This window comes from Seriola aureovittata, chromosome 1 (assembly GCF_021018895.1).
Source record: "Seriola aureovittata isolate HTS-2021-v1 ecotype China chromosome 1, ASM2101889v1, whole genome shotgun sequence".
NCBI classification, from domain to species: domain Eukaryota; kingdom Metazoa; phylum Chordata; class Actinopteri; order Carangiformes; family Carangidae; genus Seriola; species Seriola aureovittata.
Window position 1 is genome coordinate 5,165,281 of NC_079364.1, and position 27,751 is coordinate 5,193,031.

At 39.4% G+C, this 27,751-nt stretch overlaps 2 protein-coding genes across 2 annotated transcripts; both read right to left on the minus strand.

Moving 5' to 3' along the window:
* Positions 1 to 1,514: 1,514 nt before the first annotated feature.
* LOC130174212 (gamma-aminobutyric acid receptor-associated protein-like 2) lies at positions 1,515 to 6,832 on the minus strand. Its single transcript, XM_056383833.1, has 4 exons — positions 6,607 to 6,832; positions 4,919 to 4,974; positions 4,587 to 4,759; positions 1,515 to 1,737 (listed from the first exon to the last, which is right to left on the minus strand). The coding sequence occupies exons 1-4, from the start codon at positions 6,638 to 6,640 to the stop codon at positions 1,647 to 1,649; spliced, it is 354 nt and encodes a 117-aa protein (XP_056239808.1). The 5' UTR covers positions 6,641 to 6,832; the 3' UTR covers positions 1,515 to 1,646.
* Positions 6,833 to 9,201: 2,369 nt separating this feature from the next.
* On the minus strand, positions 9,202 to 16,143 carry nqo1 (NAD(P)H dehydrogenase, quinone 1). Its single transcript, XM_056383372.1, has 6 exons — positions 15,955 to 16,143; positions 12,492 to 12,659; positions 11,994 to 12,124; positions 11,203 to 11,316; positions 10,706 to 10,807; positions 9,202 to 10,345 (listed from the first exon to the last, which is right to left on the minus strand). Exons 1-6 carry the CDS (start codon positions 15,956 to 15,958, stop codon positions 10,010 to 10,012), a joined length of 855 nt encoding a protein of 284 aa, XP_056239347.1. The 5' UTR covers positions 15,959 to 16,143; the 3' UTR covers positions 9,202 to 10,009.
* Positions 16,144 to 27,751: the final 11,608 nt, after the last annotated feature.

Consider the following 27,751-nt stretch of genomic DNA (forward strand, 5'->3'; position numbering starts at 1 on the left):
TGGTTACTCTGACTGCTGTGTTTATTCAAAACAGAGTGTGTCTGGGTTCTAGACGCAGGCTACAACAAGTTTACTTACAAACATATGGTGGTCTTTTAAAATATGATCCATTAAAAACTCTGCACCATGCCCACACAGGTGTTTTTAGCTACGTGGCCGATTAGATCTGCTCAAATTGGGATTTATGCAGGTAGATAGATACTTTTTTTTATCCCCCTGGGGGAAATTGACAATACAATGTGATATTATTTACTAATGAGTTAGAATTTCTAAGATTTATCAAGAGGAAGCTGATGAACCACGCTGCATCAGCGGGAAAAAAAAAAAGCAAGCTTGTTCCTCTAAATTTTGAACCAGCCAAATTCTGTTTACTACCACGTAAAGAGCACGTTCGCAGAAAGGCCGCTGAGGAGGAGGAAGTGAAAATACGAAAAGAAAACTACTAAGCGGCAGATATTTCTTTTTTTTTTTTTTTTTTATATTTTTTTTTGGGGCTTTTATGCCTTTAATGGACAGCACAGTGGAGAGTGACAGGAAACGGGGAGGCAGAGATAGGGGGAATGACATGCAGTGAAAGGCGCCTGCTTAAATCACTACGCTACACGACGCCCCCCGCGGCAGATATTTCTGATATTATATTGTCTTTAATTTTGTTTTTTATGTTATATAATTAAAGTAGTTTGTGCAGTTTTTTACCTGTTCTCTGTCTGTCACCAGCTTCCATGGAAAGGTTGTTAGAACAGCACCAGGACACACAAGTTTGAATAGTTTCTTGATATGTTTTTTTTGTACTGACCAGTCACAAAGAAGTTTGGGAATAAACAATAACAATGAAAACATCAGCTCTACAGACAGACAGACTGAATTTTTAGGTGCTCATCAGGTGCTAATAACTTCAAGTAAGGTTTTACCTGTTTACTGTCTTTTAATAATGTAAAAGGAAGATTTTGGAGTTTTTGACTTGTGGTCGGACAAAACAAGATATTTAAAGTTGTGACCTTGGATTGGACATTTTTCACTATTTGGACATTTTAAAGACAACTATTGAATTAATTGAGAAAATACTAAAATCAAAGTATTTAAATAAAGCTAATTAAAAGTAAACCAAACTTACATGAATACAGTGCTGACATTTTGAAAAAGAAAAAACAACAACCAGGTTTAATTTTAATCTTTTTTATTGGTTAGGTCATCCAGCTACCTTACCTTCAAATAATTAAATTAAAATTCTTTTAAATATTGTCTTCAAAGAGGAAAGCATAACTAAAAAGCAAAACTCATTCACACATATCGTTTAAAATGTGAAAAAAAACAAAGTAAATTCAAGGCTCCTCCTAAAACACTCAAATCACAACATCAAACAAATAATAATTGAAATATAACACACTATACACAACTGAATCTATGAATCTGTAAAGAACTGGTGCAACATGGGCCAGAACAAACACACTGGTGCACTCGTTTATGTTTATCCAGTCAGGAGAGCAGTCGGTCCATCCTTCTGTTACGTTCATGTCACTGAATCTCTCTGGGGCTTCCCTTGGTGTCTCCAGGGGCCGAGTCGGGGCTGTGATTAGATGTGGGTGGGTGTCGGTGTGGCCGCGCGGCGCCGCGGTAAAGGCCAGTAACGATCATGGCTTCTTGATTTAAAAACCAAAGGTGTTCTCCCCGCTGTAAGCCACGTATAAAAAGCCGTCCTCGTCCTTCTCCTTCTCATACAGCTGCCCCATCGTGATGCTGCAACAGCAGAGAGAGACTGTTACTACAGATGACCAACGACACCAGCTGATCTTACTCTATATTACTGTTATACAACGACTGTGTGCGCAACAAAGCCTGATTTAGCTTAATCCCCAAAAATCATGTCAAATAGTTTCCATCAAATGCACCATTTCCTCCTGTTTGAGTAACTTTAGCTAAAATCTATAGTGAGCAGCTGTTTTAGGGAATAAGAAAGCCTTTTTAAAAATCATAATATTTATTTTTGAGCCGTTTTTAAAGATGTAGATCTACAGTGAGCTGGGAGCCAAGTGTCACAGACAGACAGAGAAAGTGTTTAGAGATGAGTAATAAAAGTTTGTCAAAATATCTGGTAGTAGAGATGTCCATCGCTGACTCAGCATCAGCTGATCCGAGCGTATTGGAATGAAAAGCCAATCAAAATCACTAGATTAATGCAGTTGTGTAAAGTAACTAAGTGCATCTAATCAAGTACTGTACTTAAGTAAAGTAAAGTACCTTATAATTGTACTTGATACTTCTACTCCTTATTTCAGAGGGAAACCAATCTGAAATCTTTTGACAATTTAAGTATATTTTGATGCTGTACTAATACTTGTGTACTTTTATTGCAGTAAACTTTTGAATGCAGGACTTTTACTTGTAACAGAGTATTTTTAGATTGTAGTACTGCTTCTGTTACTAAAGTGAAAGTACTTCCGACACCACTGTGCTGCAGCATTTCACTGCATATCGCGGTGAAAACAAACAGTGAGTTAAGACACTGAAGTTGGCAAAATGCACATGTTCATGAAGCTACAAGTCGAACTGGTAAAGTGTAGAAAAACATTCAGGCAGCAGCTTCTCATGTTCTTTCACCAGTTAAAACAACAAACTGCAGCAGATCATAACAGCTGTCCCCAGTGATAATTAATTCTGTCACTGACTTGACAAAATGCAACTCAAAGATCAAAGATCATTTGTGAGGGAAGACACCCCACTCTGTAATGCTTCTGTACAGCTGTAGTTGCAACAAATCCAACAGAGTGACACGTCTTCCTTGTAGAGGATTCCTGTTTAACATTCCTTAATATCAGATCAATAATTGAAGCTTATCAGTCAAATAGTTTTGAATCAGGACTTACAGTATTTAGATCATGTAGCTCATGGTGTGTCCACAGCTGTTCCTTCAATGTGTCAGATACATATCATTCAATATTTGGGCAAATGTGAATTAGATTACAAATATTAAAAAGGACAAAAAGTTACCTACCAAGAAAAAAATGTCTTTACTTAATCTTTTGTTTGAACATAATAATTATCTGTGAATTCTTTAACGAATATAACTTGTTCCTGATGAATTACAATTTTTTTTAATGGCGGTTACATGTGTCTTTGCCATTTTTCAGAAAAGCTGCAGCAACACTAACTGACCAACCGATGCTGTAATCCTTCCTACTTGTTGCTTTCTGTGACGGGACTAAAAATGCAGACAAGAAGTGATGAGTAATGACAAACGAGGCCAAGAGGAGTGTTGGGTGTAACTGCTGCTCTCCCTGGGTGATGTAAGGACTGTTGTATTGCATATGTGTATTGTATGAATCAGCCTTTATATGCAATCATCACAAGAGATTATTCAGCCATGTTGTGTGGGAACATGGGGAGTTTAAATGTTTCCACCAACTTTTTTTTTTCTTTCTTTACTTCATAAAAGCAGGATGCTGATGACATCTCTACACTCAACCACAGATAAAAAATAAGAGGAACAGTTTCCCTTTATCCAGAGTATAATGACGTCAGACATTAAGCTGAACTCCTGCTGATAAAAGCCATAAATTTGATTTGACTGTAGTTTTATCTCAACTACCTTATATGACCATGAAGGCATTTGTACTGTTACAGTTACAGGCAATGTCCGCAGTCCAGCTGTATAACCAGAATTTATTCTTTGGTGAACTGATCAAAAGAAATGTATCTGGCTTGATAATCAAATAAATGTTTCAGTCATTTTTCAAGCTGCATAAAATTCAAGGGAATTACTGCAATAAAAAATTTTTGCCAAATCATGTTCTTCCCTTGTAGCCCGGTAGCAACTGATCCCAGCTCAGCTAATCAGTACTTCATTGTCCATTTTTGTTCCCAGATGCCTCTGGCTGCACTCCAGCTCAGGCTCTGACTGTCTCCTCACTCTGCCTTTGATTCTTTTTATCACTTCTTAATCACAGACTTGTTTTAAATGTAGAACGGATAAAGTACATGGTCTTCTGCCCCTCCAGCTGTGACCCTGATTATCCCAGGGTCAGTTCCCTGTAAGATTAAAGGCTGTTTGTCCTGTTCAAACTGTATAACTATTGTGCAGTCAGCTTTCGCGTCTGTACTTGATTACTGAGAGGATCTGTACAGTCATGCTGCTGTATCATCACTTCAGCAGCTACATCCTGTTTACCATAGCACAAACTTCATACAATTTTCTGTATCACAAGGTTGGATGGACTTCCAAACAAACTCGCATCTCTTAATATTTACATCTTGTCACAGCAGTACACAAACCTGCAACTACCAAACCTAAGATATTCCTCGTGTGTGTTTGCAGAGATGAACTGCAAACTTCCCTCCAACTACAGTCTTTCACACCCCCTTTTTAAAGATTTTAAAACTTTATGACTCTTGCAATTGTTTTTAGTATTTGTATTTAGTTGTGTTATTTCTGTTTTTCCGATTGTGTGTTTGTCTGATTAAGAATGTTTTTATTGTTCTCAGGTCCGAAACAGAGATTTCAGTCTTAATGACACTACCTGATTAAATATGATTAAAAGTTAAAAATAAATAAACAAACCTAACACCCCCCCCAGTGTCCCGGCCCTTACCTGGACTGAGGCACCGTCTTGTCCACAAACAGGAAGATGGCTTTCTCTGATGGCAGCTGGATGCGTTTCCTGATGATCCACATAAACTGAGCCACTGTGATGTCAGAGGGGACCAGGTACTTCCTCTTGTCGATGTCCACTATCTGTGATCCAGACACTTTCTCCACAATCACCTGTGAAAACCACACACACACACACACACACACACACACACACACACACACACACACACACACACACACACACACACAGATGATTAGAACCAACAAGCAACATATAATGAAAGAAACCTTTTTCTTTTTCAGATGTTATGTCACATGAATTTCACTCACCGGGACCCTGTCAGGGTACTTGTTGCGGATTTTGGCTGACTCTATGCATCGATGTTCTGCAGGATGAGAAGCAAAAAAACAAACAAAAAAAAAAAAAAACAGTGTGTTAATCAGTTGGTTGATTTACATGAGAACAGAAATACATGACTCTTACTCAATACTTCCACTTCTGTACAACACCGGAGGAAACCTGTGATGGACTAAAATCAATATTTGACCACTGAGGTGTGAGATCCACAGACTGCTGCTGTGGATTAAGATGCACTGCGACCTGCTGAGCCACAACCATCAATCTGTTCACTTAAAAAGGTGAATGTGCAGCCTTAAATCATGAATAAAACATTACCACATTAACTCTGTGATAATGGTATCGTTTCTGTACAGGAAGCTGCTACACTGCCCCCTTTAGACAAGTGGTTGGACACAACAAGCCATGTCAAAACATCACCTTTGGCTTCAGGAAATGGTGCTGGGTATTTTTTTCATTATTTATTTTTTTAAACATTACAATGACAATTCTGTTTTTCTTTTTGTTTTATACAAAACAATTAATATCAAGAATATTCTCAAGTCAAAATCAATCAAAAAATACTTGATAGTTGCAGCCACAGTTCGACAACCACAACAAAACCTAAAGATGTTCAGGTTACAGTGACAACAAAATGTAAATCAAATTAGAAAATTTAGCTAATGGCTAAAAATACTTTGAACCTGGAAAACATTTGTTTTAAAGGGAAAATCCAGTGACTGAAAAGATGTGGGAAACCTTTATGGACTGCCTTTTACAATACAAGCATTTTATTCTTCTTAAAAAGGATCACATAGTGATTTAAGTAAGTTTGAAGAAACTGTATATTGTATATTATGTTCTTTGTTTTGGTTAAATTTCACTCGTGCATTCATGCGCACCTACACTAGGTCTGTGTTTTGCTTCCTCTTTCTTTTTTGACCATGTTTTGTATATTTGGCATATATTCAAAAGATAATAAAAGCAATCGCAACAAAAACAAAAGAAAACAATAGTTACCGATCGACTACTGATAAATAACTGATCATTAATGACAAATCATTTCAGCTTTAATCGGGTGCTAAGTCAGCCTGCAGGCCTGCGACTATTCTGCCAAAGCAAGTTTCTTTTTTAGTCCCGGTGGAGCCTGTAGTTAAAGTCAGGTGGGGAGAAATAAAAACATGATATGTAGCTGCACAAACGGACACATTCAAGCTTCATTATCTTGCCACAGATGTTATGACACATAAGTGCAGAATGGAGGCTTAGCAGCTTAATGTGGCAATATCCTCCATTAGCCAGAAAACAGATCGTCTCCCGGTGGTTATGAGAACAAAGACACGATGTTTGGTTCACCTGCCATAACCCAACGCGTCACTTTGAAAGTGGAGACACGCAAGGTGACTTTTACGTGAGCTGACATTAATATTTACAGCCATTTTTAAATGTGTTTGTGCTGTCGATACAGCTAGCTACAAACCAAAGCCTCCTCTCTAAACAAAGGCCTGAAGGACAGGCCAATCTATGTGCCCGACGTCTTTTAAAGTGAGTTTTTATGAACATTAAACCCCAAATCATACTCCTACAGGGGCCAAAATAAAGCACATACCCTCAGAAAATTAATCTGCGCAGACATTTTCTATCACTATTTGATCACAATAACATCTCCCTCCTCCCTTACCCAAGGAGTGATCCTCTTTGAACATCCATTTCATGTTTGCCGTTTCCGGGCTCTTTTAGCTCGATGTAACAAGATTATAAACACGACTTCAGGTTAATTCAGGTTGATATTGCTTTCTTTTTGTGTCCTTTATACGTTAACCCTTGAATAAATGGATAAATGGCGCAACGGTTACGAACTCCTCGGCAAAACAACAAACAGCCTAGTCTTCGCGAATAGCCAGCGATGACGTCACTTCAGGCCGTACCATTCTGTCGCACAAAATGGGGGTGGTGGTGGTGCAGCGTTCTCACTTTTGCGCTTAAATAATTAATCTTTAACGCTTAAAGGTGTATTTGTCAAATTAATGTTTTATTATTATACACTCTGAATTTTTTACAGTGGATCTGTGCTTTTCACATGTCAACGTCTTAACACGGTTCCCTGTTAGTCATGTTTGGGCTTACCTACTGTTCCTCGCTCTCCGGAGAACATAAACATAACCATAATGTGTAGTACGACATAGACCTGCAGTCTGTGATAGTACTCATGGACGGATGAGGCCCAGGGCCCCGAGGGGTCAGGAGGGCTCTTTGCCAGAGCCTCCGTAGGAAGAGCTCAGTTAAAAGACAAAACGATACAAAACAAACAAAACGAGATGATGAACCACCACAAAGATACACAAAATGATCCGTAGCATAGACAAAATGACCAAACACGGACGCATAATCACCACAAAGAGATGAAAAACCACCACAAAAAGACACAAAACAACCATAAAGAGATGCAGAACTACCATAAAGAGAAAGGTGGTCCTAAAGATACACAAAATTACCAAAAAGAGGCAACACAAAATAAGTAAAATTACCATAAAGAATATAATAAATAGGTAAATATTCTAATATGAAAATGTTATTTTACCTCCAAATATCCTACAGCTATGGACAGATTATGAGACAATGGAACCCAGGGCTCAAGGTTCCCATGTCAATTTGTAATTTGATTATTTGCCATGCATGTACTTTGGGAATTTGCTCCAATAAAATACAATTTCAACAAAAGCAGTCCCTGCATTGTTATGTTATTTTGTGGCTGTAGAAGGGCTGTCTGTGAAAATGTAGTTCAAAATGCTTCGATAATTTAATTGAACATACACTCCCCTCCAAAAGAGATCAACATTTCAGCTTTTATTTCCAGGTATTTACATCTGGATCTGTTACACAACTTAGAAGATAGCACCTTTTGTTTGAACACACCCATTTTTCATGTGAACAAAAGTATTGGAACATGAGACTGACAGGTGTGTTTTGTTGCCTAGGTGTGTCCTATTACATTGATTATTCCAACAATAAATAGCACTGAATGTCTACGATCAGTTTCAGATTTGGGTTTTGCCTGTGCAGACTGCATTTATAGTTAGAGGTGCAACCAACATGAAAACCAGAGAGCTGTCTATGGGTAAAAAAACAAAACATAGCCAGTACAACCATTTTGAATGTCCTGGAGAAGGAAGAAACTAAGTAACAGACATCGAATGGGTAGACAGAGGAAAACAGCAGCAGTTGACGACAGAAACATTGTGAGAGCTGTAAAGAAAGACCCTAAAACAACCGTTAGTGACATCAGCAACAACCTCCAGAGGGCAGGAGTGAAGGAATCAGAATCTACTGTTCGCAGAAGACTTCATGAACAAAAGTACAGAGGCTAGACCAGAAGATGCAAACCACTCATTAGCAAGAAGAATAAGAAGGCCAGGCTGGAATTTGCCAAAAACGTACAGAGACGAGCCTCAAAAATTCTTGAACAGAGTTTTAAGGACTGATGAGACAAAGATTAACCTTTACCAAAGTGATGGAAAGGCTAAAGTTTGGAGAAAGAAAAGGATCTGCTCATGATCCCAAACATACAAGCTCGTCATGGCCTGGGCTTGCATGTCTTCTTCTGGGACGGGCTCATTAATCTTCATTGATGATGTAACACATGATGGCAGCAGCAAAATGAACTCAGAAGTCTACAGAAACTTTTTGTCTGCCAATTTAAAGAAAGATGCAACCAAACTAATTGGGAGATCCTTCATCATGCAGCAAGATAATGACCCAAAACACACTGCAAAAACAACAAAGGAGTTCATCAGGGGCAAAAGGTGGAAGGTTTTAGACTGGCCAAGTCAATCTCCAGACTTAATCCCTATAGAGCATTTTACCTGCTAAAGAAGAGACTGAAGGGAGAAACCCCCAAAACAAACAACAGCTGAAAGAGGCTGCGGTGAAAGCCTGGAAAAGCATCACAAAAAAAGAATGCAAAAGTTTGGTGACGTCAATGGGTCACAGGCTTGATGCAGTTATTGCAAGCAAATGATTTGCAACTAAATATTAAGTCTTATTCACTTTAATCTATTTTAAGTCTATCTGTTCCAATACTTTTGCTCACCTAAAAAATTGGTGTTCCGTTACAAATAATGCTTTGAAGCGTTAACGCCACCAGTCCTCTGGGAGGACAACAATGAATTACTTCATTGCCAGATTTATCAATCTCATATCGGAAGCCATGACTTCTCGATTCGATGGATCTCCAGTCTCTATGTCAAAAGAATACAACAGGACAACAACTGGGTGTTAATACAGAAGTTTATTAACCAAACTACTATCTAATCAAACTACTAATAATCATAAAGATGAAAATAAGCTACAGCAAATAAGTTTTGCTGTAGCCCGAGACCCTCGGCTGGAACCCAGGTGGCTGTGGTTGCCGTGGTAACCCTGGACACGCGGGATCTAGGTGGATTCTCCTGGAGGCCGTGTCCCGTTATCACGATGACGGATTCTGCCGGTGTCTCAGCGGTTCAGCTCTGGTGGAGTTTGCCAGGAGACTTTCTGTCTCGGGAACTCTTGATTTCTGCTCGGCTTCTCTGCAGGCGGTCGTGCAGAGGTGTCTCTGCTGGCGTCTCTTGTGGGTCGATGCGAAATAAACTCTAATGCTCTTCACTTTGGCTGGATAACTTTAGAGGAGACTGGCGTTGACCGGATGACTCTAAAGTTGTCAAAATCTTCAAAAAGGAAAATTTGATGATGATTAAAAGTTATAAAATTACTCTGAGGCACTTCTGTTTACATTGTAGTTCTGCCTGACTCTCTCTGCACTTGGATCCACACACACCAGCCTTTACACCAACAGCTAATGTTTGATCAGGAGCTGTATTTCTTCCAGGGGTAGAAGAAGCAATTAGATACTTGGATAAAAGAAATGTGTATATGCAAATGAAAAATATATTTTTCACTTAAATAAAAGGAGTTTTTTATTTACAGTAAATGGTTTAATTTCAGCTTCATTAAACAAAGCATTTCTAAAATCAGATACTTTGGTATTAAAATGATCTTGAACATAAACAGAGTTTAAAGAAACATTCATGATTGACGAGGAGGTCCTAGTTCTTGCAGTCTGGTTTATTTTCATCTCTGGGCTGAGCTCTGGTCTGGTTGTCGGGCGGCAGCAGCTTTCCCAGATGATGTCCCGTGGTGATACCGTAGGGCTGCGACTCTCGCTCCTCCCTCACTTTGGGCCAGAGCAAGAACCCCCCCTGGAAGCTGAGGTCAAACAGCTCACAGGGGGCAAAGGTCAAAGGCTTTTCTGCCAGGAGTCCCTTCAGTCGGCCTCGCCACCCTTCTAGCATTGCGGTTCGCACCATGGGGGGACAGTGAGCTGGACTCCAGAATATCTGAGGAGCAAGGACCTGAAATCCACAGAAGTGCAGAGTGCCGTTCTGACAGACAAACAAGAGAGAGGCAGGTTAAAAAACAGCAGCCAGCACAGAATATTTCAGGCTCTTTAGATTATTGTCATGGTGTTTTGGTTTTTACAAGATAGTTGACAGTGGAGATGCAAACAGGAAACGTGAGGAGAGAGAGCTGCAACATGCAGCAAAGATCAACCAGAATCGACCCAGTGACCAAAAGCAGACGTGGAGGGTTTTCTCTTCAACAACTTCACACACATCTGCAGCTCGCTGACATTTAAAAGGCTTTTTAAGTCAAAAGATGTTTGATAAAAAGTCTTTATTCTTCAGGTAGTAAAGTGAAGGATTTTTACTTTTATCTTTCTTTTAGAAAATTTGAAAAAATACCTGCAGAGGCCACAGTGTGATGTTGATGTCTCCGTTGATCCCATCAGGCTGGAACATAGTCTGTGTCGCTCCAGTCGTGAAGGACAGCATTGCTTTCTTATCCTTCATGGACAAAAAACACAGCAATTATGCAGACTGAAGAGAGGAACCCCTGAGCAGGACATTTTACAGTATAAACATAAACTATTTCATTGGTCTCTGGTTCATGAACTATGTGACATTAACAGTGACACTGTTTCTAAATGACCAGACAACATGATAACAAAATACCTGCAGTAGGCTGATGTCAGCTGATATTTACATATGGCATGGCTGATTTATGGGTGAAGCTCTCATATTTAGGTTACAGGACATTATGCCACAGGGGTTTTAGACGTTGAATGTTTTGATCATATTAAATCATATTATGTCATGTTATGTGATTGGCTCCACGGCCCCTGCAGTATGGATGATGCACAGATGGATGTTTAAATACATGTTGTCGACCCGGTACAGACCTTGAAAATACCGTTATTGTACATCTTCTCCAGGGAGAAAGCGAAGCCTTGTGCCAGCACTCTGTCCATCCAGCCCTTCATGATGGCAGGCACGCTGAACCAGTACAAAGGAAACTGCAGGAACACACAGAGCAATATTCATTTCTTTATTTTTCTCCCTGTTAACAAATATCCCTAAAACTGATTCAAGATGGCTGTTCTGTGATCCAGCTTTGTAACTTGATCCAGCCACATCTGATCCACATGTTGAGTGAGCCTCACAGACCTCACACCGCCGCTCAGTCACTTTGATTTGTCACAGTCTGGAAAGGACAGCTGTTACATTAATTAAAATTAATAATATTTTGTCTCCCAGTGAGTCATGACAGTGAGCAAGAATGACACAGAGGGAAGGGAATCCAACCATCTTTTATTTCCTTACACATGTGTTTCCTGCTGCGAACTAAAAATATCTCCTGTGAAAAAGACCTATGACATAGGTTTGTAGACAGTTTTTTTACACATCACTAGCACAGACATTAGTTTATTAAAAATGACATCACTCTGGTTATATAAAGGTGTAGTAATTTCCTAAAACAGCTGGATGCTGTCAAAATAAATAAATACAGAGCACATGTATTTGGGACCATTTTCAGCTTTGGATTAATCCACACAAACACGGCTTAACAAGACAATAGACAGTAAACGCTGTTGCATTAACTTAAAACGATAAAAATGATCAATGAATGGACTTTGATGGCCGACACAATAACAACACACAGGACAAGCCAGAGGAGTGAGGGGTCTCTGACCTGGAAGATGATGAGCTCGGCCTCCTCTACTTTGCGCTGCTCGGCCACGATGTCGTCACTCAGGCGGCCTTCCATCCAGGCGTGCATGGTCTCCTCTCCGTACTGGAAAAGCTCCGGGTTCTTCAGATCACCTGGACACGATAAACCGTGTCAGAACTTAAAGAACACATCTGGTGATGTTCTATGGTTTTTCTTACTGTCAATAAATCCCCCCGGAAACCAACACTGAACGTTTCCATCTGACAAGAATCATGTGTTTTAAACTATTAAAACACATGAGTGAGTCTCAATGATGCGCTGGGTGAAGTTTTCCTTCATCACCATGAACACACACACACCCACCATCCTGCTGCCCCATATACTCACTAGAGCACCAAATATGGATTAATCCGCCACTGAAAAATAGTCCCCAACAAAAGCACTATTTCCTTGTGTCTGTTTAAAGGTTTATGTCTTCGGCTCTAGGAGAAGTCAGAAAGGGTTGAGAGACAGACAAACCGATGATGTCATCCTGTGTAGCGTTGGCTCTGAAGTTCATGGCGTACAGGTCGGACACGATGACCCTGTATCCCTGCTCCGTCAGCTCCTGAGACGCCACATCACGAACCGCTGCGTTGAACGAGCCGGGGCTCTGGTGGGCGTACACAATCAGAGCCGTCTTCTGAGCTGTCGCACACACACACGCACACACACACACAAACAAACACACACACACACACACACACACACACACACACACACACACACACACACACACACAAGATGAAAGAATTACATTATGGGGACCAGGGCTGTTGTCAAATGAATTAGACTCAAATACGAGTGTAGGGAGGTGGAAGGAGACTCTGAAACCATGACTGTACACAGCTATCATCTTATCATCTTATATACTGTACATATATATATATATAATATATATATATATGTATGTACTTAAATTTATATCATTATTATCATCTGTGGATTATTAACACAATATCAGTGTTTCATTTTTTAAAATATCACAGTAATCGCCAACATCAGTACCTCAGGACACCTGTAATAGGGCCGTAGTCAAGTCCCACAATGTGACTGTGAAAAGAGTTTTATGTCCCCCACAAGATTTGGGTTTTAAAAGAGAACGCTTGTGTTTTTACCTGCAGATTGATCCGTAATGGAAAAAAAAATCATCAGTTGCAGCCCCACATCAATAACTATAACAGTAAAATCCTGTTGTAATATATAATAGTGACTAACATTCAGTCTGATTACTGTAACTTGTAACACTTAGCAGATTTTCACAACTGTACTTGCACAACTTTTGCCTGTTTTTAATTACATCCTCATGGGAAATGATTCTGGGGATTATGTGATTCTTGTCCTGCTGGATTTGACCGCAGCATTTGATACAGTGGACCACAATATTTTAGTAACTAGGTTGCAGCACCTTGTTGGAATTTCTGGTAGTTTCTCTGGAATGGTTTAGGTCCTATCTAGCAGACAGAACCATGTGCGTCAGCCTTGCTGGATGTGAGTCCGGCCCCACTCCTCTGTATTATGGGGTTCCACAAGGCTCAATCCTAGGGCCGTTGCTGTTCTCCCTATACTTGCTTCCTCTGGTTTCTATCATCAGAAAGCACGGAATCGCCTTCCATTGTTGTGCTGATGACAGCCAAATATATGTGCCACTGAAAAAGAAAGATGCCTTCTCTCTGATTCCACTTCTAGCATGTCTTGATGACATTAAAGCCTGGATGGCTTTAAACTTTTTGAATTTCAATGAGAAAAAAACAGAAGTGATGGTGCTTGGTCCCAATAGTTCATGTGATCCCCCTCCTGTTGATTTGGGCCCTCTGGCATCGTATGTGAAACCAACTGTTTCTAACTTGGGTTTTAAAATGGACAGTAACTTTAAACTATACCAACAGATTAGCGCTGTTGTTAAGTCCAGCTTTTTCCACCTTAGGCAGCTGGCAAAAGTGAAGCCAATTTTTGCACGAGAGCACTTTGAGACAGTAATCCATGCCTTCATCACATCATGGCTGGATTACTGTAACGCACTTTATTATGGAGTCAATCAGTCCTCCCTTGCACGTCTCCAGTTGGTCCAAAACGCAGCCGCTCGTCTTTTAACTGGAACACGTAAGAGGGAGCACATCACCCCCATTCTGGCCTCATTTCAAGATTCTTTTATTTGTTTTTAAATCCCTAAATGGTCTGGCCCCACCCTACCTCTCTGAGCTGCTTCACCCCTACGCTCCTGCCCGGTGCCTCAGGTCAGCTGATCAGCTGCTCTTGAGACAGAGCTTTTTCTGTTGCTGCTCCCACTTTGTGGAACGACTTACCTCTCCACATTAGACAAGCTCCCTCACTGTCCATTTTTAAAACCCGTCTAAAAACCTACTTTTATTCCTTGGCTTTTGATCCAGCATGAGACGGCATTTGTTTTATTGCTTTTATTGTTTTTTATTTGCTATTTTATTGTTGTTTTTATGTTTTTATGTTTTTATGTTTTTATGTTTTTATGTACAGCACTTTGTATCAGCTTTGGCTGTATTTAAAGTGCTCTATAAATAAAGTTGAGTTGAGTTGAGTAACAGAATATTTTTTACAGTGTGGTAATAGTTCTTTTACTCAAGTGAAGGATCTGAAGACTTCTTCCACCCCTTTCAAAGGTTTGATCTTTTACCAACACAGCAGACTGTAAAAAACAGGAACAACAGTGTGTTTGTGTTTGTGGAAGCTCCACCTGATACAGAGCTGAATGAAAAGTGATGACATTCAAACAGCTGTGAAACATGTCTGACGAGACGACTCGCCTGGCGTCTGCGGCACTCTATTGTTTCAGGTGTGTTGCTCTGCAGGTGAGGAGGTTGTTGTGACGTGTGTCATGATTCAAACTGAAGGTGCGGTCGCTGGAGTGTTTGTTTGTTAAAACTAGGGTTGTCTCTATGTGGGAGGAAGAGAAACTGTCATCTGCACGTTCCTCCAGTCAAAAGAAACAAAGGCGCAAATTCAGACGACAAATTCTTTTTAATATTGTTTTATATTTTTATGCTTTTTATGGCCTCATTACCTTATATATTCCTCTGGATTGTTGTTTCAATATTTCTAATTATTTATATGTGTTTATTAATTATCCCACAAATAGTTATTTTTGGCTGGACCACAACAGCAAGACCGGACCTATAATCGCAAATGTCCGTGACTGATTGAGTGATCGTATTTCCACCATTGGTCAGCTGAATGCCATGTGACCGAGTTGGAATTGTTCTCTTTGGCTGTTGCTGTTTCAGAATTAACTGTATCTATTACGGGGCGTTTACAACCTGCAGTGTTGCCATCTTAGTATGAGGACCAGAGATGTCACAGGAAAAGTAATAAAGCATTTCCTTAATTTCATATTTTAATAGGCTTTAAAAACAGGAATTGTAAAAAGAATTTATAATTGATGATTACCCCATCAATAAATGTCTACAACAGACTTTAATAGAATCTGATTATAAACAGATATTAGGACATTTTATTAATCTACACTATTTTTCAGCAATTATAACTTCAGTGTATGTTTTACTTATTTCAACTACAATATAGTGTTTTACAAACTAATTATGAACAGTTTATAAATACTAAAAAGGTAAAGAGTTATAATCAGTAAAGTGGTACCAAAACTAACTTAATTTAAAAGATTAGTTTGTGCCACATGATATTAGTTATTAAGTCCTTTAAGTTATTCATTATCAATGATCAAACCAGGGGGATTGGCTCCTGACAGAGGTATGTTTGTTTTTCAGAGTGCAGCACAGACTAACATTTACATAACAAGTAAAGACATTTTCTACTTAGAGGCACATAATCTAAATCTGTTTAGCAGCAATGTGTCAATGTATGAAATGTGTCCAGACTTTGCATCCAGAGTTGAGTTGTTTACAGATTTAAAGACAGATTTTTGGGACTTGAGAGTAAATCAGTGGAGACTCACCCATGCTGTGTGTCTGCTGGATCCGTCTGCACCTTGGACCTGGTTCCTGGCTGCTCTTATAAACCCTGCAGCTTTCTTTGCGTGAGAAACATGGTTAGATTACATATCAGATGGAGCAAATGTGTCTGAGAGACACAACCACACACTGGAGACAGAAAAAAAAAAAAGTCTGCTGTCAAACTGTAGGACCGGTTTAGTTCCTGGTATAGAAATGGAGGAGTGTGTGTGTGAGTCAGCCGGGCTGTGGAGTCACTGGTGCAGGTGAATCAGATTGGTTTCATTTGGCCTGGGAAAGAATGTTTGGGTCACTTTCAAGGGATTATCTGAGCAGGTCATGTGGCTTGATAAACGTTTTAATCCGATTTAATTTCACCTCGTTAAGAGGAGAGTGGAGTGTCAGTTTAGCGCAGCCTGAGCTGTTCCATCAAGTCCCCATGTTTTATGTCACCTTTCACCGCTTTCTCTGCAAACAGGCTTTTCTGACTGACTGCATGTGGGTTTGAGCTGGTAGAGGTGAGAAAACTTTTCACACAGCTGAAAGGAAATACAACAATTATCATTTCGTATAATACAGTCTAACAGTGAGCTCCATTTAGTAGCTGTTCTGGAGCTTCTCATCACATCACATGATCTTCCTCGGCAGATGGAGTTTGGCGAGTTGTTGTGGAGTTGTAGATATTCACATTAATGTCTTTCAGAAAAAAAAAACATGTTATTTTCAACTTTTAATCTGACATGGCTGCTCAGAGAAATTTCAGCATCGTCAATGGGCTGAGGAAGATCATATGATGATCATCGAAAGCTCCAGAGCAGCTACTAAATGGACTTTTTGTGGTGAGATTGTTTTGCAAAGTTTATTTAATGTATTTATCACTTTTCTGCTTCTCTGAATTTATTACATGTATGTAACAGTATGTCAAAAAACATGTAGTTATCATGTAACTGAGGTAATATTTGTCATTTAATCATGGAGTGTACATTAATAACATTTAGCACATCAATTTTAGCTTCATAGTTTTATATTACATGTAACATATTCATCAGTGCTCATTTATACCGGTGTTAGGATGTATCAATGTTATGTTCAGATATCAGCTCACTGGATCTGTTTCACTTTAAATGTGTCTCATTCAGACCAACTTATTTTAAGCAAATGACAAGAGAGAGGAAAACATGGCTTGTTAATAACGTTGTGGAGCGAGAAACGAGGAGAAGAAGCCGCAGCGGAGCAGCTCTGCTCCAGGCCTGCACTGCCGAGGCTTCATGCTACTGTCAGCTTGTGTATTCTTAATTTCTTTGCCAAATTTCCACAGTGGAATAAAATGTCCCTGGAACAGTTCAATCTTGTAGAGGGAAAACTTTTTGTGCTGGAGTGAGCAGTGGTTTGTTCAGTCAGACATGTTTTCTTAGGTCTGAATTATACAACTGAACAACTGCTTCGTTGGAAACCATAGCGCCTGCCTTGATGGGGGTACAGGGATAGGATGGGTGATATTGTTTAGATATGGAGATGACGCTGCACATTTTCAGACATGCTCTCCTGCTCTTCTCTCCTATGCAACATGGCAGGAATGCTACATGGTCACTTCTGTCACCTGCTGATCAACGTCAGACAAGCAGGTCTGACAGAGAATACAAGGTCCTTCAGTTACCGAGAGCTCATAGCCCCAGAGCTCCTCTTTACTCTGTCTTCATCTTTTTGTCATGTTTTCTGTTTCACGGTTACGCTTACGTCAACGTACGGTTAAGTTACGTTAGGTTCCTCCTCACTGCTGCTTCGTGCGCTCGGTCGCTCTGAGGCAGAGTTATCCTGCGGGGATCAGACGCGCCCTCAGCACACTACGTGTCAGGCTCGTACGTAACGTGGCAGGAATGTTACACGGACACTTCTGTCACCTGCTGATCACCTGGTGTAGCCTGCTGTGCAACAGTATGTCAACTTTATTTTGTTTTGTTTTTGTGTGGAATTATCTTTTTATTTGGATTTACCTGGACACGTACAAATGTTGTCATAAAATAAATTTTTATCCAGAGACTCGAAGATTCAATAGTGGACAAGACCAGGATTTTAACCTTAATCCTAATCCAATGAAATTATTTAACATCAAAAAATAAGATGCCATGTCATTAGACTTTTTTTTCAGAAGTATGTTTATTCTTTTTTTTTTTTTTTTTTTTACAAAAAACAACATCAACAAAGAGCTCAGCACAACATTGCTCTACACGATCATCAGCATTAATTATAATGACAGAAGTGAAGAAAAAAAAAGTAATAAGACTCTTGAACAGGAGTAACTGAAATCCTAGTGAAGTTATTTCCAACAAAACTCTCCTCATAAAGTTGAACATAAAACTTTCATTTGAATTTTCATGTTCTTCTAAGGGAACTTTATTTGTACAGCACATTTCAGGATAATTCAAGGTTCAAGTGCAAAACAAAGTCCACACTCCTCGATGTACAGACACCACAGATATAGAAGCTCCAGCAGATACTCAGACGGTACAAATGTCTCATGACTACTGGTGTTATACTATTCCCAAAAGATACACCGCTTGGAGACCTGGAGGTTTTTACCAGAGAGAAAAAAACAATGACATTTAGATGAAATTTGCTACAGACATTCGTTGTCCCCAGAGGATGACCTGTACTGATGTAGGTACTCCTCTGATTTTTTATATATTTCTACCAACAGGTTGGTGTTTTGGGGGCTTTTAGTGAAATGTCTTAAATACTATTGGATGAACTGTCATGATATTTGGTTCATGGTTCCCAGAGGATGAATCCTAACAACTCTGGTGATCTTATGACTTTTCATCCAGCACCTTCATGAGGTTAGTGTTTTATTTGTCCAGCATTTTGGTTTATGATCAAATACTTAAAATAAAAAACTAATTTTATTCCCAACAGGTTTAGTGCTAATTAGCAGATTAGCACTTAACACCAAACATCTTAGATTAGCATGTTCTGTAGCATGCTAACACGCTAAAGTAAGATGGTAAACTGCTAGCTTGGCTTAGCTAGTCTTGTTGACTTGTCAAAGGGCTTTTGATTGTTTCCTGTTGTCACCTGCACATGGGTAAAAACATGTGTGCTCGGGACTTTGACTACTAAAACAGTTTTGGCTGAATGTGTGGGTCCTTTCAGTTTCCGCTTCATGAGCCTCGGTCGTGACAGTTTTGTTTTTCAGTGTGCCTCGCACACCCAGCTGCTAATCCAGACGTGCAGCGGCCCGAGAGACACGCTGGACAGATTAAGACAAATTTATCCCCGACTACTCAGCAGAAAGTCTGATCCTGTCGTGTTACTGGATCTCATTATTTCCCTCTAATATCATTAGCTTTTATTCAAAGCGAAAACTGCGCCACTCACAGTCACAGTCACAGTGTGTTTCTCAGAATCTCCCTCACCTGTAGGTCACAGTAAAAAAATCTGCTGTGGCCAAAATGTCCGCTTGGCTGCACCTAACTCATAAGTGTGAAATCATGCAAATAATTTTTAATCTAGACAAAAACTATTTCTCATGATGTTTCAGCTTTTATAAACTCACTGCAAAATTGATCTGATGAAGGCTTCAGTTCTGGTTTCATTTTCTCTGCTAATGCAATAATTACAGGTCATTGAAGAGAAGTTCAGAAGTTGTTTTCAGACATTGGCACCTTTGAAAACGTACTAATGCCTGGTCACATTTTGTTGCAAAATATTGTCAATTCAACACAGTTGCTGCAATTTGTGGTTTTGTGATATGTTTAGATATCCAAGAGCATCTTTACTATGTTGTTGTGAACTAGTGTATGAAAAGAAATCTGGCACCTGTATCTAATGCAGTCATTGCTTGACAGCACCACCTGCTGGCCCAGAAGTAAAAGGAGGGACTCAGTAAATAACACACACACACACACACACACACACACACACACACACACACACACACACACACACACACTCCTATTACATTGGCAGAGGCAATCCAGACTCCAAAAAGTGTGTCACAGTGTGAGTAACAAAAATGTCACTTTCATTTCACAAGTGTCTGCTATTAAAAGGTCAGATATGACTGTGTTAAAGAAGTAAGATGCAATCCCTGCATTTTTTTCCCTGGAAAAATCTGGTAAAAAAAGACCTTTAGTGAAGATGTTTTTTTTTTTGTTACACTGGTTTTATTGTGTGTCAGACTAGAGCTCATTCTTCTTTGCTTTGCATTAAAAGTAAAATTTAAAGGAACACTGCACTTTAGTGTGACAAAGATATAACTTGATATTTAAGAATCTATTCCGTCTTCTCATCATGTTAATACCGAAATTGATCATTTTAATTGCGATTCATCGACCAATCAGCAGACGAAAATGACTGCGACACTAATATAAACTACAATAATGAACTATCAAACACAGTAAAAATAACATTAATTCTACTTTATCATCCAGTTAATTAAATTCAATAAATCGCTAATGTTTTGCTGCATATTCTTTTAATGTTATCTGAAGGTCAACTAATTGCAAAACTACTGGTCAGAGAATAAATTGTAACCTCAAAGTAAGTACAATATTGAGGTAGGCTACTTGTACTTTACTTGAGTGTTTCCATTATACTTTATACTCCAATTTCACTTTATTTCAGAGGGAAATATTGCACTCTCACTCCATTACAATTATTTGATAACTTAAGTTACTAGTTACTTTTCAGATTAAGATTTTAATCTTAAAAGTTTACTTAAAAAACATATGAACAATATATTGTCACTTCCTGTTTTATTTTGTAGCAGGGTTTCTTGTTTGTCACCTGTTTTTCCCTCCTCGTTGATTGTCTGCCCCGCCCTAATGTGTTTCACCTGTGTTCAAAAGGAAACCCTTAAGGGAGCAAAAGGACAGGAAGAAGACTGTGTGATCACTGCACACCATCTGATGTTACCATGGTTACCAATACCCCAAGAAATAACACAATTTTCAAAAGGTTGTCCCACTCAAAATATGCAATTTGTGAGTCAGTCCCTCCCTGTCTCCCTTTGTCACTGCTTTAGTCAAATGATGTCAGTGTGAGAGAAACCCCTGTCATTTCATTGAGATTTAAAACAACAAAACTGTAAATATACGAGGGCTTTTCATGTATCCATTTATATATTTACTGTATATATGTATAAAATTTATAAAAAAGTAAGTAATTCATGTAAATTGTGCACTAGCACCACTTTCAGTTTTCTTTACTCGATACCTAACGATAGATTAATATCTGGATGGGCCCATGAGTTTTTTCTCAATATGATTCAATTACCATATGGGGTGTATAATTTGATTCAGTCATCACACAGTGATGCAAATTAATGTAATTGAAATGTGGTTTTCCATAATTTATTTTCTATTGTAACATTGCAGTGTTTTTACAGCCTTGAGTTTCTGCAACCTCCACCAATCAGAGTCGGCCAGGGGTTGGCTATTCCCTGAGCGCCATCATCTAGGGCAAAAAAAAACAACAACCTGAAAATAACTCTGTTCCTTCAAATGAGAAGGGAACCGAAAGTGCTAGGATGCTTACTCATTTCTGGTTTTCTGACTTACCAGATCATTAGAAAAATAATCATCATCATTCCTAAAATAAAGTGATACATAATAAGGACCGGTGCACATTCTTATAAATCAGAATCAGTGGGACTGTTTGCTGTTTGAGTCTTTCAATGTGTGCATGTTGAACTCACTTCGTAGTTCTGACATCTGTTTTGCTCCAGTTTTCCCAGATGTATCCTTAAGTAGTTTTGCTCCTGTTCACCTTTGGTTTGGATTTTGAATTCTTTGCAGTTTCACAAGTTTCATTTTGTTTATTTAAATACCTTTTTTTCCACCAACCTCCTTTTTTTTTGGGTTGGCTGAATTTGGGTTGATTTTTCCCCTAAAACCTGACACATAAAATAAAAGACATTAAATCCGCCCATCTGTCCTCCTCTGCTGCCGAAAGTTCGATCCAAGCCTTCATCACATCCCGAACAGACTACTGCGACGGCTTCTCTATGACTCGTCATCCAAAGTCCTAAGTAGACTCCAGGAAATATCTAGAACTGTACTCCTGCCGCACCCGTTACCACTTCACCCCTGTCCTCCAGAAACTCCACTGGTAGTATTTTACTTAAACCTGCAATAACTCTGGCCACTTGGGGGCAATAGAAACAAGTTGTGAACACAACATTGAAATATCATCCCCTTTTAAGTTGATATGGTGAAGTTGTTAGCAAACAGTTACTTATATACACATCCAGCAGATGCATGTCCACCTGATGAATCCAAGTCCAGTATTCCCTCTTTTAGCTCCGTTTTTAGTCTCCACCAGCTCCTGAGAGAAACATCTGGCTCTTTAGCAGCTAAATGCTCCACTATGTTTACCAGCTGCCCTCTGACTGAGTCTGTCTGCTGTTTGCAGTTGAGCTGGCGGAGGACGGTTTTGCTTTTTACAGCTGTGTCTCAGAAAACATCTGCCTGCTGCAGCTGAAAACAATGCTATGAGCAGGGACAGTGACTCAGAACAATTAAGTTGTGTCCTGACAAACAATGATCTGAAACGCGCTGTAAAGCACGGGGTCTCAAAGTGTGTGCAAAGTTAACAAGACTAAGAGTCTGAATCCTTGCTAGCAGCTCTGTGAGACTGCGTTCAGTCACATTCTGCCTGCACTTACTTCCTCGCCGTCATTACCTTTCATTTAACAAAAGCTTTTTAGTGTTTGCTGGAGCCTCCTATGTTGAGTCACTTTTGTAGCCAGTTTTCTCACAGTATTTGACATTTAGGTTTCGTTTCCAAAATCATATTCCTGTATCAGATAGTTGTAACAATGAAAGAAAAACAAACTTAAAACATTCTTCCAGTTACCTTCCTGTTTGGCAGATTTTCTTCCTCACCACCGCCTTGGTATCTCGGTTTGAGTCATGACACATTTGTCCTTTTGTGATGACGTAATACACACACACATCCCCATTGCACCCCCTTGAACCCCCTCCGGATGACTTGAACAGACCCACACCTCAGTAGCCAGGATACATATTTTCAGCTTGTGTGAGTCACAAAACTCTCCATGATTCGTTTTTATCAAAATGTCAAATATGACTGTACTTTTTTTGACACGGCATGTTGTTGCCTTGTTGTTATATTGCCTCTTGAGCCCCTTGATAAAATACTGAAGGTATCAGAGGTTATTATCATTATACTGGATGGCTCCAGTCAGTGTTATGTTATCAATGAATCCTAATTATGGCTGCATTAACTTTAATGTTATACTATTGTTTGTCAAGGTGGGGCTACTTTTAGTTTCAGTTTCCTTTCACATGGGAATCAAACACTGCTCTCCTGTATTGTATTCCTCTGTTTTGGTAACTCATTCTTGCACCCAGAGTTGGCGTCAGAACAAATGTGATTGCAGGGCATTATGGCCACTGCAGGGGGGCACAAACTGCCATTCAAATACTCAATTTATAATGTAAATGCTTGATAATATGAGTTTGCCATCAACAACCATACACACACACACACACACACACACACACACACACACTGTACAAAATGCAGTCTGCACGCCATTAGAACATAATTTTAAATAGACTATATACTATACAATATACTATAAATAAATTCAGGTAGACCCAAAACTCATTCAACATTTTGCGTAATAATATTACAGGTCATTGTGTCCCTGTGTCCTGTAGTTCCCACAAGCACATACTCATCCATCTTCGTGTTTGCTTTGCGTCTCCGTTTGCGGATCGCAGGCTTCAGCGATGCGTAGGCAGCCGTGGCCGAGCCACACTCCTCGTCACAACTCCTCCAACCTAAACAACCATATAGGTCGTTTTTTCAACCCTCTGATACGACCCATAGGAGTGTTTCCTGAGGCGGCATGCGTATCGGACCTCAGTTGTCATGTATACATAGAGCGGCATACCCAACGTTGCCGTGGTTACCACAATAACGCTCATGGCTTGGTTAGGTTTAGGCATTAAAACTACTCGGTTAGGAAAACATCATGATTTGGGTTAAAATAAATACTACCGCAACATCAGACAATCTTTGTTGTCATAGTTACAATAAAAACCACTGATTTCACATAGGAATCGAACAACGATCTCTTGTGTCATATTCCTGTGTTTTCTTGACCAACCCATCCAGTCCAACGTCCTCCTGACGTGGACTTTGTCGCTCTGTATACTACGTCACCGCACTTTCCCCTTTGCTCCTGCCATAATTACTACGACCACTAGATGTCGCCAAAAAACAAAACGTAACTGTTACACCTTGAAAAGGGGAGATATTAATAAAGGTGCTTGGACACAAAGCTTCCTCTCTGGCAGCTTCATCAAGGATGTATTTGTTTCAAAATATTGACAAAGTTATAAAAGTTCTGAATGAATATTACAATATACGAAAATGCATTTTCATGTCCACTTTCCACTCTGCTTTTCCTCTGTCCTTTAACAGGTAAGTATATTATCATAATAAGTTTTCTTTCAAAGGTGAAATCAATTTTGACAGGTAGGGACCCATGGAATTGTCATTTTAGCTAATAAACATGAACTTAAATTATTAAACTTAAATATACTGTAAATAAACAAAATAAAAAACATTTTCTCTTGTACTTATGATATTGCTTTCTTGTTTTATCTTATTATATTTCTTAAACAAATGCTAAAATTAACTCACAAATGCATTATGAATTAACCAAATACACATACACAATAGCAACGTTGCTATAAACATCTGTTACTGCTGAACATCTCAACGCTTATCGAGGTGCTGCTCACGAGCGGCGAAGCTAAGCTAGCTGCTTCGGCAGTTCACTGCTACAGATTACCGATTTAAACATGCTTTAACAATATTCAAAATGCAGTCAAACAGTTTCCTTATTTCACAGTCATGAATACTCATTACATACCTGAAAAGGAGAAATATTAATAAAGATGCTCGCACACGTTGATTACGCTCTGGCAGCTTCATCGAGAATGAAGCACCGTGGCCGAGGGCTCCCCCTTCCGGTCTCTGCAGGCATAACTAATCAATCGTGAGCGACACCCCTCAAAGGCTAAACAGGTAGATCACAGGTGACAGATCAACTCATCTGGCAGGTCTGTTTCTAACCGTTTTTAACCTTGTTTTTAAGGACTTTACATTTATAACTTATCTATTTAATGAATGCATTCTCTTCTCACTGTTTTTACACTGATTTTAACGACTATTTTACAGCCTCATGGACTTATTTTGATTATCAGCTTCTTAATAAAAATCAGTCTATCACATAACTATGGGTCGTAATAAGCTGCTGCACAAACGACCTGTGGGCTCGTTTTTCACAGGAGGACCGCCTCGAGTTTCCGTATTCAAGCTGTAGCACAAGCCACGACACTTAAACCTGTCATCAAGTCAGTGTCCAGCAGGGCCAGACCTGTGTGCACTAACTTGGCAATGAATGAGAAACTGGACTCAGATGGACTAAGATGCACACCCTTATAGTGCACAGCAATAGAGGGTTCTTGCAGAATCTGTAAAAGGACCATAACTTTAAGCCTTAATAAAAATGTAAACAGGTGATTTATGTAAAAATTCATTCAATTGTATCAGGCTGTAAACATGTTTATTTCTGCTGTAAAGTTGGACATTTTAACATGGGAGTCTATGGGATTAACTCACTTTTGGAGCCAGCCTCAAGCGGCCAGTGGAAGAAGTGCAGTTTTTTGGTATTTCCGTGTTGGCTTCATTTTTCAGCCTCACGACCTAGTTTCTCTTGCAGTAGCTTCTGGACACCACCTTGCTTCCCAGACATTAGAGCGGCTCCAAACCTAGCTTAAAATCTTGGATGTGTCCAGTTCAACTCCCATTTAGCTCTACCAAAACATTGTTAATGTCTGTGCATCACCTTTGCCAGTTGATGCTATGGTTATATATATATATATATAGCAGACGCTCTGTGACCTCATACAACTCAACTTATTCTTTTGCAGTTTGGCTTCGTTGCCAAGTGTTGAAATTTTTCATGTTTATGAAACCCCTGATCTCTTTCCACAGCACATCCCCTGTCATGTTTTGCTGCGACTTACAATTTGGTTTGGACATGGTCATTTCCTTTCTTATTTTTGTAGTTAATTTCCTAGTGTGTTTTTGCTTCCTGTCTTTGTCCTGTTTTCCTTTTTGATGTTTCCTTGCATCCCTTACTCCTGTGCTCCTTGTGTTTTTGGTAAAATTGTGTGTTATGTCTGCATTTGGGTCCAGATAACATAAAACGTGACATCCCCAAGCTTGTAAAAATCTAGATTTTATCGTTTGGCCATTGTTGCTCTATTGTGCAAAATGAATGAAAGTAGTATGAGCACTTGGCATCTCTGTCTTAATCCTGCTACAGAGCACCTGGTGCTTTGTCGTCAGCATTCTTCAAGTTGGCAAGTCACTTGATGATGCAGCACATTGAAATTTAACTTCACTTGCATTTGGTTGTTTGACATTGAGTCATTTCAGTTTCTGGTAAAAGCAGGAGAATGACAAAGTGCACATTGAAGATAATCCAGTAGAGCAACATTTTTATGTGCTTTTGAGGTCATTGAATGAGTCAGGTGTTTCTTGGGAAACACAAATCTATGGTGGATATCACAGTAAGTAGATAATTATTCCTCCATAAACACCATTGTTAAATAGTTTCCTAGTGACCACTAACAAGACTGGGTAAAAATGTAATAGCTGTTAATTAAATTAAAGACCTAGTTGGGTGTTGGGTGAACTAACATCATATTGTTGTCTTGACACAACACCACAACTGTTATTGCTGATTAAATAAGTAAATTATGAATAAATAGTTTGGTGCTTTTTCAGTCTTATTTCTACTCTGTCTCATGTTGTAAATTATTATTATATCACTATGAACTTTCTGAAAACCACTGCATCCTTCTAACAGTTTCTGTTTTCCCCTCAAGCACATGAGCATCCAGGCTGTGTGACTCTCTCTCTCCCTTCTCCATCTCCTTCCTGTTGCTCTCCGCAGGTGCTCACGCCTCCAGAGCTGTAGCTGTAGAGTCTGGATCCACCTACTGCCCCCATGATCCCGTTTAACACCTGCTGCTAAACCTGCTCAAATTTATTATAATTAATAATGATAATTATTAATGTTATTAGCTGTCATTACTACTTTTATCAGTAGGAGCACTACAGTTGCCATTACATTACTATTGCTGTTACTGCCGCTACTGTCACTATTATTAATAATGCTTTCATTGCATGTTCTTGTTCTTTTCCTCTGTGCTCTCTGTCTCTCGCTCTCTCTCTCTGTCTCTCGCTCTCTTTCTCTCCAACCCAACTGGGCGAGGTAAATGACCGCCCATCCTGAGTCCGGTTCTGCTCGAGGTTTCTGCCTCCTAAAAGGAAGTTTTTCCTGCCGGTGTCGCGTAGTGCTGGCTCTTGGTGGGAATTTTGGGTCTCTGTGAATAATATTATAAAGAGAAGGTCTGGACCTGCTCTATTTGGAAAGAGCCTTGACGTAACTTGTGTCGTGATTTGGCGCATTACAATTAAAAATTGACTTGACTTGATATCATATTGCAAAATGTGATGCAGCAGCATTTGCACTGCATTTTGAGAATAAACAAACAAAGTTGGAAAGACCATTGAAAGTTACAGAGGTTAGTAAATGAGTAAAAACAGACACAAAATGATCCCAGACAGTTTCGAAATGAGCACTGAGAGACAGAAAATGGCTTTTCTTTATTTGTGTAATTGTGATTGGTGAACAGATGACAAAAGATAAAGTGAGACTGAAAAAATGGCACACTGAAAACTAAAACAAGG